This window comes from Hylobates moloch, unplaced genomic scaffold (assembly GCF_009828535.3).
Source record: "Hylobates moloch isolate HMO894 unplaced genomic scaffold, HMol_V3 SCAFFOLD_14, whole genome shotgun sequence".
NCBI classification, from domain to species: Eukaryota; Metazoa; Chordata; class Mammalia; order Primates; family Hylobatidae; genus Hylobates; species Hylobates moloch.
Genome location: NW_026652289.1, coordinates 12245649 through 12258610, shown reverse-complemented (window position 1 = coordinate 12258610; position 12962 = coordinate 12245649). Strand labels below are relative to the sequence as shown.

Genomic DNA, 12962 nt, shown 5'->3' with positions numbered 1-12962 from the left:
ATAGATTAAACATCAGAAGGCAGCTCATTTAGTAACAACTGGCCGTAATATCACTGCAGTTTTGAGGGACCAGTATACACATGATTACAGGGTTGGCTCGAATCTGGCCCAATCACTACCTGTTTTATAATAAAGTTTTATTGGAACACAGCCAGGCTCCTTCATTCACATATTGTGCGCTACAGTGGCAGATTTGAGTAGTTGCAACAGAGGCAAAATTTGCCAACCTCCAGGTTGGAGCTTTAGAAAGAGTTTTTTTGTTTGTTTATTTTTTGTTTTTGAGACGGAGTCTTGCTCTGTCACCCAGGCTGGAGTGCAGTGGCGCGATCTCGGCTCCCTGCAAGTTCTGCCTCCCGGGTTCACGCCATTCTCCTGTCTCAGCCTCCCGAGTAGCTGGGACTACAAGCACCCGCCACCACGCCCGGCTAATTTTTTGTATTTTTAGTAGAAACGAGGTTTCACTGTGTTAGCCAGGATGATCTCAATCTCCTGACCTCAGAAACAGTTTTAAGGCCAGGCGCGGTGGCTCACGCCTGTAATCCCAGCACTTTGGGAGGCCGAGGTGGGCGGATCACAAGGTCAGGAGATTAAGACCATCCTGGCCAACACGGTGAAACCCCGTCTCTACTAAAAATACAAAAAAAAAAAAAAAAAAAAATTAGCCTGGCATAATGGCAGACGCCTGTACTCCCAGCTACTCGGGAGGCTGAGGCAGGAGAATGGCATGAACCTGGGAGGCGGAGCTTGCAGTGAGCCGAAATCGTGCCACTGCACTCCAGCCTGGGCGACAGAGCGAGACTCCTTCCAAAAAACAAAGACTTTTAATATCCTCATCTAGGAATTTGGGGAGAAACCTTATATTTCAAAATCGGCAAATCCATGGGAAATGTTTTGCTACCTGCACTCCTCAACATATCCCATGCAGCCACTGTCAGCTGGTCTGAATATACAGGCTAAACCTGTTTGCTACACTTGTTTATCATGTTCTGTGAGGGAAAAAGGAATTTCTGCTTCCCCCCTTTGTGACAAGGTCAGAGATTTTAGAAATATTAATCTTACCTAATGAAGATGGCAGCCATGGAGCATATAAAAATTGAGAAAAGAGGTGTAATATTATCAGCCTTTGCCAAATGGACTTGAAGCTGAAGTGGCTGCTGTGTATATTTGACTGTTGCGTCAGTGAGCTACAATATGCAGTGTGTAATTACTAACATTTTGTAGAGCAGCTCTGTAACATAGTCCCAGAAATGTGAGCAATATCTGTTGTTTGTACTTCACTTAAATGATGTTTCACTAGAATTACCCCCAAATACATTGGGGTGTTACAGTCTGCCTGATAAAATTGTATTGAGACCAAAATTGTTAATAATAACATCTCCCGTATAGCCCCCAGTCGGTAAATGTACATTGTGTAAAAGTCCACATTGGAACCAGTCATATTACAAAGCAGTTTGTATTCCTACTTCTTGGTCTGCCATAATCTTATGTTCTCCAAAATTGGATTGGCATTTTGGGTAGTTTTCCAAATCCAGGAAGAAATATTTTTCATTTTCATATGTTGACCTTTGTGCCCTTTCTAGTGGTTTAGTTTAGGTGTTAAGAATGAAAGTCTGTTACATCCCCTGAACCTTAAAATGTAATAATTTATTAAAATTGGTGTATACCTGTAAGAGTAAATTAAACTAATTGAGACTATTGTTTGAGGGGCTGTTGAGACCAGCAGATTTCTTTGCTTAAAAGTGAAATGCTGATTTCACTGTTGTCCTTAGGGATGGGAGAAGCTCTTGCTTATGAGGATAAGAGGCTGATATGGCCCCCTCCTTCACTCCTAGGTGTACACTGCACCAGCAGGCTTTCTATCACATCTGGGGACAGGCTGGGTGTTATCAGTTTAGTGGAGGGGGAGGACATTTCCCCAGGGCTTCAGGTCGCATTCCAGATGTCCACCAAAACTCTTTTTTATTTTTTTATTTTTTTTTTGAGACAGTGTCTCGCTCTGTTACTCAGGCTGGAGTGCAGTGGTGTGATTTTGGCTCACTGCAACCTCCGCCTCCCGGGTTCAAGCAATTGTCCTGCCTCAGCCTCCCAAGTAGCTGGAATTACAGGCATGTGCCACCACGCCCGGCTAATTTTTGTATTTTTTGTAGAGACAGGGTTTCACCAGCCTGAAACTCCTAACCTCAAGTGATCCATCCACCTTGGCTTCCGAAAGTGCTGGGATTACAGGAGTGAGCCACTGCACCTGGCCTAAAAGTCTTATTAACCAGTCAATACCCTGTGTTTCAAGGGAGTGACAATAGATCATGGGACATAAGCAAAGCAGCTGACCTTTGAGGAGGTCCAAAATGAGCAGACGAGTAGGAGTTCCCGTTGATCAAGGGATCCACTTGAGGCCCTAAAGGATTGCTTATGGCAAGAAGGTAAACCTAGAGGGAGCAGAGGACCCAGCAGTTAGAGCAGGGAACTCCTGAACAGAGAAGCAGATTGTTACCTAGAGGAAGGTAAAGTCAAGGCCAGGCTTTTAGAACAGGACAGAAGCCCAAGTAAGAGAACTACAGCACAACATCAGAGCTGGACAGCAGAAGAGAGAATTTAAAAAAAAAATCTGGCTTGGCACAGTGGCTCACGCCTGTAATCCCAGAACTTTGGGAGGCCTAGGTGGGCAGATCACCTGAGGTCTGGAGTTCGAGACCAGCCTGGCCAATGTGGTGAAAACCCATCTCTACTAAAAATTGAGAAATTAGCCAGGTGTGGTGGCAGGCACCTGTAGTCCCAGCTACTCAGGAGGCTGAGGCAGGAGAATTGCTTGAACCCAGGAGGCAGAGGTTGCAGTGAGCTGAGATTGTGCCAATATGCTCTAGCCTGGGTGACAAGAGTGAGACTCCATCTCAAAAAAAAAAAAAACAAAAAAGAAAACCACTTTTAGTATGCCAGGCATTGGTGTAAACATTTGTCAGTCCTCACAGTGAGCATTATAATAAGACAGGTATTTTTATTATCCCCATTTTACAGATGAAGAAACTGAGGTGCCACGAGATTAAACTTGCCCAAAGTCAACCAGTTAATAGATTGTAGAACTAGCTCCTAAATTGAGACGGTCTAACTGCAGAGCCCTATTCTTGATCATTACACTTTGCAGTCTTGACACTAAGTTATTGTATGTTTGGCTCAAGCTCCTAACCCACTCCTGCCTGACATCACCTTTGGTCCTAGAACCAAGGTGGCTGATCTTGACTATTGAACCTACTGAGAAGTCTGGCAGGACCTGGCTTGGGTAAAGACAGCTATGTTTCCAGTGTGGAGCAAAGTTATAATGTGTCACCATACCACCAAAATGTAAACAAGGAAGGAAAGACATCTAGCCATTTGAGTTTAGCACAAAAGAAGATCCAAATGGGGGAAAATTTGTCTTAAATCCTCATCTAGAGAAACAGTTGGGGCTGTCCAGAAGAAGAACAGTAAGAACAAAACAATGACTGGAAAGTGGCTAGTGTGTTCATGTGGGTGTAAGTGTGAGCAGAAATGATAGAACTGTGAAGCCAAAAATTCAACCTTTGGAAGTGTTATTGCATTTTATGCAAGGGAACTCCCTTTTTGGTTGTTTGGAGAATTCTCAGCTTTAAAAATTGCTTTTATCTGTGACAGTAAAGATTCCCTAAAGTGAAGCAGCAAGCAGGCATCCCCTACTTGCTGAATATATTGTAAATAACAGGTAGAATTCAGTAGTAAGCCTCGCCTTGCATTCTGTTTTCTCCACCTCTACCCCAAACATTTGTTAATTCAAACAAGCTAATAAGTATTGAACCCTATTACTCACTGTCCACTGAGTACATACAGATTGATGTTTGGTTTGTTTAATGTAATCATTTTTTGCTTTATTTTTAATTATTTTTTACTGAATACTTGAATGGATTAGATAACTGGTATTTTTGTCAGATTTTTCCAAAATCATTGTTAAGACCCTCCCTACTCATGTCTGATTTCTAAGAAGCAACTTTAATTTCCAGTGAAGTGTTTGATGTTTTACTCCTTAGGTAGCATAGGAAGGGGTAAAAATAAGATACAAGGTTTCATAAGATAAGACCCTTATAAGAATTATAGTAATGAAAATAAATTTTTTTTTTTTGAGATGGAGTTTCACTCTTGTTGCCCAGGCTGGAGTGCAATGGCATCATCTCAGCTCACTGCAACCTCTGTCTCCTGGGTTCAAGCGATTCTTCTGCCTCAGCCTCCCGAGTAGCTGGGATTACAGGCATGCGCCACCATGCCTGGCTAATTTTGTATTTTTAGCAGAGACGGGGTTTCACTACGTTGGTCAGGCTGGTCTCAAATTCCCGACCTCTGATAATCTGCCCGCCTCAGCCTCCCAAAGTGCTGGGATTACAGGCATGAGCCACCGTGCCCGGCCCAAAAATAAATTTCCTAATAGCAAATGTGATTGTCCTCCAAAGTCATTCCCCTGTTGCTCATAAAATAGTAGGGACAACTCGTAAAGAAAAGTAGAATCATTTTGGCTATTTTGGATGATCCATTTGAATCAGAATTAAAATGCTTAAAAGCATTTGGCGTAATAAATGGCCTCTGTGAAATTTTTAAACAGTATAATCCTGTATTTTCCTGTGCACTGAATATGCAAGTTAAATTTATACAAAAGAAAACTATAGGACCTTAATACAATTGATTATTGCTGTAAATAATGACTTCTTTAATTTTCTCATCATGTGTCTGTGGAGCTTTTAAATGCCTAAACACAGCAGCAGTCAGCTTTGCTTCCCGTGGAAACCATTTAAGGCCATGGTTTTTTTTTTTTAATCTTCCTTGTCCCTATACTGAATAAATACTACTTAGTTATTGGAAGTTTTCAGAGTACTGAATTCATATTGATTGCACCCTTTGCTTTCAACTTTAAGTAATAAACTCAAGTCAAATTATTTTTGATAATGACGTGACTTTCTGATGAAGCCTGTCAAGTCACTTCCCAAATCAAAATATTTAAATTACATGCCTCAGGACTCCAGGCACTTTGTCTCAACTGCCATTATTAGGAAAGCATGGGGTAAGGCTTTTTAAAAAGGTACAGAGAATAAGAGCTTGAATTATAGTGCATTTTTTTTTTCAGCATTACTGCTTAGACTCTTTTCCCAGACACTTGGACTAAAATGAAGAAATTCCTATACCATATGTGAATCTAAAGAGGGCAGAGGCTTGGGACTTCGCTGTAGTTGGGTGCTGGGTCTATTCAGGGGTTGATTTAGTTCTACTTAAAGTTGTGACTTTTTCCACAGGTGGATGAAAGCCAAACTGGAGAACCCGGCTGGCTTGGAGGAGAATTAAAAGGAAAGACAGGGTGGTTCCCTGCAAACTATGCAGAGAAAATCCCAGAAAATGAGGTTCCCGCTCCAGTGAAACCAGTGACTGATTCAACATCTGCCCCTGCCCCCAAACTGGCCTTGCGTGAGACCCCCGCCCCTTTGGCAGTAACCTCTTCAGAGCCCTCCACGACCCCTAATAACTGGGCCGACTTCAGCTCCACGTACGTGTTGGTGGGCTCTTTCTGATGATTTTCGAAATCCCAATTTGGTCATTTTTTCCCCCCTCTTAAGTATTCTCATAGTCTTGGATTGTCCTTCTATGTGAGGGAGCTGGCTCATTTTCAATGCTCCTTTCTCTGGCTGGCGAATTGGAGATTACAGTCCCTGAACTGGATTTAATGATATCATTGTCTAACAGTGACTTACCATGGTACAAAATGAAGCCTGTTGTTTTGTTCAATAATGTATTTGTATCTACCATTCTTGTGGAAGAAATGGAGAAATACAGTTTCCTAATAATCTGTTTTGACATCCATGTCAGTCAGCAAATTTTCAGAGTCATTTCCTGCATGCAAATAGCACTTTTTTTTGCCAGGCAGAAGCAAAAATTGAGTTCAGTCATGTGGTTCTGAATAAGATAGAAAGCTGTTTCCTTTAAAGCTTTCCACTTTCATTAATCTTATACAAATGTACAGTAGAATGAAGAGGTGTTTGTGCTTGGCCACGGTTAGTTCTGTGCCCTGGTTCATCAGGAAATGGCATTTTAAAAACTGTATGTAAGCAGAGGTTTGAAATGATAGATGAAATTGTTGTTCAGACTTCCAGTTATAGGGCCATGACCTAGATGAGCAATTGTCTAAAAATATTTTATACTAGGATACAAGTATGAGTGATTTGAATAAGAAGTGTTTAAATTTTTTTTTCAAGTCTAATCATCTTTCAGAAGAAACAAATTGAAGGCAAGGAATCCAGATGTATTGCTGGAGAAGGATCAGATGGAACAAATAGAGGGAAGAAAGAATAATTACCCAGGGCGGGAGGAAGTGGAGGGAAGGATGTAAGGAATAGCAAGTTTTTCATACTTTATTTTCACAAAAAAGGCTGAAGGTGCTAAAGAAGTTCCCCTCATCTAATCTCTGCTTTAAGAAAAAAATAGCCTTCCATTAGCTTGACTTCCAAGTTGAAACTTTCCCTTACTCTTTTGGTCTTGACTGAAAAGTTCTGAGTTTTTAAACTAAAGCTTAGGCTAAAATAGAAGACTAATACCATATTTTCCAGGATTCGTTTTGCTGGGGATCAAATCAGTATGCCTCTTCTTCAGTACATGTATGGTGTGCAATTCTATTGCTATAATTGTGGGCACCTTATTTTCCAAATGAAAAATCAGGAATTATTTTGATTTTCAGATTTGTTTGTGTATCTTACAAAGATGTAAAAAGTAAATTGCCTTTAGATCTGCAGTCACACAGATATGTTTATCTAAAATTATTTATTATTATTTATTATTATTTTGAGACAGGGTCTCACTTCATCACCCAGGCTGGAGTGCAGTGGCATGACCATGGCTCACAGCAGCCTTGACCTCCTGGGCTCAAGCAATACTCCTGCCTCAGCCTCCCAAGTAGCTGGGCCTACAGGTGCCTGCCACCATGCCCAGCTAATTTTTAAGTTTTTTGTAGAGATAAGGTCTCACCATGTTGCCCAGGCTGGTCTTGAACTCCCGAACTCAAGTGATCCTCCTGCCTTGGCCTCCCAAAGCACTGGGATTAGAGGTATCAGCCACCATGCCTAGCTTGTTTATCTAAAATTATTGAAATCACAAAACTAGAACTGTCCCTGGGACCTAGGACAACTGGTTGCTGTCAGGATGCCACTTGTAATTGCTGTGGCATCTAGGCATACTACCAGGTACTTACTATAGAATGCGTGGGTCTGAGAAATGGTGTTGAGAAGCTCCAGCTCCATAGGTGGCATGTAGCTTTTTTTTCCCTCATTTAACTATTGTTATTACAAATGATAATGATCACATGAGGATGTTTCTCCGGGGCTTTACAGTTACAGAGTATTTCCCTAGCCTGTATTTCATATACCCTCACAACTAACCTTAAGTGGCACAGTATTGTTCCCATTTTATCACTGAGGAAATCAAGATTCAGACAAATGCCTTTTCCTCTCCTCCTTGTTCTTTTATTCATTTTTCTTTTTGAGACAGAGTCTTGCTCTGTCACCCAGGCTGGAGTGCAGTGGCGTGATCTCAGCGGCCCACTGCAACTTCCGCCTCCCGGGTTCAAGCAATTCTTGTGCCTCAGCCTCCCAAGTAGCTGGGATTACAGACTCAACGCCACCACCTAGCTAATTTTTTTTTTTTTTTCTTTTTGAGACGGAGTCTCACTCTGTCATCCAGTCCAGAGTACAGTGATGCGATCCTGGCTCACTGCAACCTCTGCCTACCAGGTTGAAGCATTTCTCCTTCCTCAGCCTCCTTAGTAGCTTGGATTACAGGGGTGTGCCACCATACCCAGCTAATTTTTGTATTTTTAGTAGAGACGGGCTTTCACCATGTTGGTCAGACTGGTCTCGAACTCTTGACCTCAGGTTATCCGCCCACCTCGGCCTCCCACAGTGCTGGGATTACAGACATGAGCCACTGTGCCCAGCCTCCTCCTTGTTCTTTCACTGTAGAAAGCCACATAAGTATACTAGGTTTGTGTTGCACAGGCTCATCGGTTGCCATCTTTTTCTTTTTTCTTTTTTCTTTTTTTCCTCTTTTTTTTTTTTTTTGGTACTTTACTGTGAGTAAAAAGCTGGCATATTAGGGAGTGCTTTTTTTTTTTTTTGGTACTTTACTGTGGGTAAAAAGCTGGTATATTAGGGAGTGCTTGTTATTCATGGTGTTGTGCTTTTCCCTCCAGGTGGCCCACCAGCACGAATGAGAAACCAGAAACGGATAACTGGGATGCATGGGCAGCCCAGCCATCTCTCACTGTTCCAAGTGCCGGCCAGTTAAGGCAGAGGTCCGCCTTTACTCCAGCCACGGCCACTGGCTCCTCCCCGTCTCCTGTGCTAGGCCAGGTAAAGGCAGCCAGTGAGAATGTGAAGACTTAGCATGCTATCCAGTGCCAAAAACTTCAGCAAATGCTTTTTGGCAGTGTCATTTTGAAGCAAGCCTTGTTATGTGTGTCTTGGTTGGCTGGCAGTATGGGAATCCAGTGCAGGAGCCAGAAATCTGCTGTGAATAGTTGGGAGTTGGGGGTAGGGGTGGGACACAGTCAACTTCTCCTGCCTGGGTTGATGAACGAAGCTTCATTGCAGAAGTGGCACTTGAGCTACATCTTGACCAGTGGGTAAGATCTTACTAGAAAATGCAGAGAGCCAGCCTGTCAGACAGAAACTGCTGGGAGAAAGGCTCGAAGGCAGACAGTCAGAATGTATTTAAGGAAAATCACGCACCCCTCCATTTGTCTAGACCACTGAGTTTTTTTTGGAAAAGGTAGACCAATTAAAGGTTAATGGGAGGCTCTGAAATGCCCTGCTCGGAAAGAATAATGTCTGAAAGGATAAAGGTGGTTATTCTGAATAGTTCTCTTTTGCTTAATACAATAATGATAAAATACTCAAATTTCTATCAATAATCATGCCAAATAGCAAGTGCCCATCTGGGAGGCACTGGAGGTTCCAGCATCATTTCTGATCTGAGAACACCCAGATGGAACACAGGCTCTAGGCAGATCCATCTGGAGGAGCGATGTGCAGGAAGATTAGAGTGGAGGGCTGGCAGGGCAGTGCCACCAGTCAGGGGGCTGTTGGTGTCACCCAGCTGAGACCCAGGGCAGGCCTGGACCCAGCTGAGTTCACATTCACCAAGTAGGGAGGTGCCGGTGGAAGCAGAAGAGGCGAGCACGTGGGAGAGACTGCAGAGGAGAGTGAAGAGGTTGGAGTCACAATGCCTGTGGGAGCCGAAGGAAAGGGAAGAGGGCTGGGATTGAGAAAACGGGCCCACCTTAAAGGGGGAAAGAAGGAAGGCAGAAAATGAAATGAATGCGCAGTTAAAGGAAAGAGTTGGGTTTTAGTTGTGTTGAGTTGAAGGTGAACATGGGACCCTGTCTGGCAGGCTGTTAGAACATGGATCTGGAGGGTGGAAGAGAGCACGGGATTGGGATTATAGATTAGAGCCATTCCCATAGAGAACATTATCAGATCTCAGGAAATGTGTGAGGTCGTCCAAGGAGAGAGAATACAGGGAGAAAATAGCAAATCCACAGGCACGTGTGTGTTCTGTGGTCTGGAAGAAGAGGAGCTACTCAGCAGGAAATGGTACTTTCCTTTGCATCTGTCCTAGCTCAGCATTTAGCATGTGTCACATGCTCAGTCAACAGTGACTCAGTGACGGGGTGGGGGGCTGTTCCAGAGAGTGGAGGTGGGGGAGGGGAGGTTGCTTATGTTACTGAGCACCATGGTCAGGGCAAAGAAGAGACCATTCATTGTGACAGGTAGAGCTTTGTAACCTGGGAAGGAGAAGGATGAAACCACACTGCAGGGGCGTAAAAGGAAATGAGCAGCAAGAAAGTGGAAAGATCTGCAAAAAGAGAAGGACCAGAATGGAGGGTCCTCGGGAAAGCAAGAACCGGCCATGTTGCCAGTGGAGATGGGGATGGAAAAGTGAAGTGTCAGAGGATATAGTTGGTATAAGGCAGAAAACATTAAAGGCACAGAAAAGACAGGAGTCTTTTTCTTCTGGGTGAGGAAGACTGAAGAGATTGGAGAAGATAAAGCCAAGAAAAATGTTCATGTTGGGCTGCATGATATTGTTCTCAGTGAGGAGGGAGCCTGGACGGGCTGCGGAGTGTAGAAGAGGTTTGGGAGCAGGCAAATGAGGGATCCGACAAAGAAGAATGAAGAATTGGGCTGGCGCGGTGGCTCATGCCTGTTATCGCAGCACTTTGGGAGGCAGGCAGATGACCTGAAATCAGGAGTTCGTGACCAGCCTGGCCAACATGGTGAAACCTCATCTCTACTAAAAAAAGTAAATAAATACAAAAATCAGCCAGGCGTGATGGGTGGGCGCCTGTAATCCCAGCTACTCGGGAGGCTGAGGCAGGAGTATCGCTTGAACCTGGGAAGCGGAAGTTGTGGTGAGCTGAGATCGCACCACTGCACTTCAGCCTGGGCGACAGAGCAAGACTGAGTTCTCAAAAAAAAAAAAAAAAAAAAAAAAAATGAAGAATTGCCTGGCTTAATTTAACCTGAGCCTGTAATAGATCATTGCACATTGCCTCAGCTTTCTCTAGCAATGCTTCACAGCTTGGGACTAGGAATAATAATAGTTATATAGCTCACCACTGTTACTTCTATCATAGCAATACTGTGCATGGATCTTACTAAACTTCCTTCCCCCTCCCCACCTACACACATCTTACATTACCATGGGATTGCTAAACTTTAATAGCCTTTTGGAGAAAGTATCATCTCTACTTTACAGATGTAGAAATCGAGATTCAGAGAGATTAAACAGTTGCCAAAGCCAGAAAATTAGTAAGTGACAGACCTGGGATTCAAACCCGGAGTCCACGTCCAGCCCAGGCTGGGGTCATTAGGGCCCATCGATGTGAAAAGGTTGACAAAGCAGACACAGGGAAGATTTCTCAGGGGGAGAGATTCTGAAATACCAGTGAGGGCACAGTTGAAAGGCCAACCCTGGGGTCCATACGTAGAGAAATCAGTGAAGTGGCCGAGAGGATTAGATAGTGCAGAAGGGCTGTGAGATGAGCTACGCGGGCAGCAGGTCCGCTGCAAGAGGGGGAAAATGGAAGGTCGAGAATATACAATCTTAGGGGTGTTCAAAATCCAGGGAAACCCCCTCAGCTCTGAGGGACTTGAAGGAGTGAATGTACAGCTAAGTGGAAGGAAGTAGGATAGGGATGTTGCGGGTTTAAGAAGGCAAGAACCCATGAAGACCAGGAATTAGAGGTTATCAACATAGATGCTGAAAGTATTTGACCTGTTGTAAATGCTCCGCTTATCAGACATAATCATAACTTAATGTCAGTATAATATAAATAACTTCCAAAGGCAAGTACAAATTGGTTCTGAAGTAACTCTAGGCATTATCCTTTGTTCTTGTCCATTCATATATATGATTGAAAGTTGGTGTTTCATTTTTTACTAAATGCTTTAAGATACTGTAATGGTTTAATGCTATAGCTTCTTAAAAGATAATAAATGCCTCACCCTGCCTTTCCAGCCTGACCTCCTCCTCCACCCCTCCATGAGACTAGGCCACATGCAGCCACGGATTGTGCTTCTCTTCCCGGACCCCTTGCAGTGTTCCACCTCGAGGCCTTTGCCCATGCTGTGCCCTCGGCCTGGAGTGCCCTTCCTCCGAAGCCCTAGCTGTCAAAGTCCTTCTCATCCTTCAAGGCCCATCTCAGATGCTGCCCCCTCTGTGAAATTTACGCTGATGCCCCCAGGCAGAATTCATCCCTCTTTTCTCTTTATTCCTGCAGTGAATAGTAGGAACTCCTTTTTAGTATATTTTATTCTGCCAGGTAGTACACTTGGTTGTTTTTATCTCTGTCTTCCCTATTACTTGTGAGTTACTTGCTAATAATACTGCCCATCTTTATAGTGCTTTATGGTTAATAAAGTGCTTTTCCCTAAATTATTTGTGGGAGGCAGAGACTGTTTTTTTCATCTTTGTAATCTCGTGGGGCAGTGCATGTAGATGTACAATAAATGGTAATTACAGTGAATTTATGCTAACCAAATCCCTGTTTTCTCTGAAAAGGAACTAAAACAAGCATAATCCAGATAGGGCCTATTTCCCCGGGTCCACCTAAACTAAAATGCCAGTTAATGATCTCATGATAGTTCATGAAATTTCTGCTCCAGTGTTAATCCACCACTAAAAATACCAGTCAAATTGGAAATGGGGAGGTGTCCTGGGCAACTTGAGAGTGAAAATAGAACCAAAATATAAAAGGCACACAGCCAGATGCAACAGAATAATTGTGACCTCCTGGCTTGTTGAAATAGAGAGTTCTAGATGGTCAGACAATGACTTTGTTAAGAGGCTGGCAGGCTTTGGCCTCCACTTTTGGAAATAAACAATTGTTGGGAAACAGTGAAGCATCCAGCCCTCCTGCCGTGCTGCCTCAGGGCCCTTTGTGGCGGTGTGTGCTTGTCTGGCCTGTGCTTGTTGGAGAGGTGCCATGTTCACGTCTGCCCTAATTGATAACAAACCGCAACATAACGAGAGGTCCTTTATGTTGTTCCACACAAGGGTGAAAAGGTGGAGGGGCTACAAGCTCAAGCCCTGTATCCTTGGAGAGCCAAAAAAGACAACCATTTAAATTTTAACAAAAATGATGTCATCACCGTCCTGGAACAGCAAGACATGTGGTGGTTTGGAGAAGTTCAAGGTCAGAAGGGTTGGTTCCCCAAGTCTTACGTGAAACTCATTTCAGGGCCCATAAGGAAATCTACAAGGTATTTTTGTATTTATCTGCTTGTATTTGATGAAAACAATATTAGGCGTTAAATTACTATTTGCACTAGTTAAGATTCACAGACAGGACTTGCGGGATTAGTTTGTCTTCTAGATCTTTTAACTGCAAAAGTTAGAGTATATAGAGTACCAAAAGGGAGCCTCTT

The 12962-nt window shown here is 43.4% G+C and overlaps 1 protein-coding gene across 10 annotated transcripts in view; it reads left to right on the top strand.

Annotated features, from left to right (window-relative positions):
* The window catches only part of ITSN1 (intersectin 1), a 257076-nt gene that overhangs the window by 165691 nt on the left and 78423 nt on the right, over window positions 1-12962 (top strand). For all 10 annotated transcript variants that reach the window (XM_032175654.2, XM_032175652.2, XM_032175655.2 and 7 more), the window contains 3 exons: window positions 5286-5533; window positions 8225-8384; window positions 12592-12797. In XM_032175654.2, the coding sequence (XP_032031545.1) occupies window positions 5286-5533; window positions 8225-8384; window positions 12592-12797 (614 nt within the window). The remainder of the gene's footprint in view (window positions 1-5285; window positions 5534-8224; window positions 8385-12591; window positions 12798-12962) is intronic.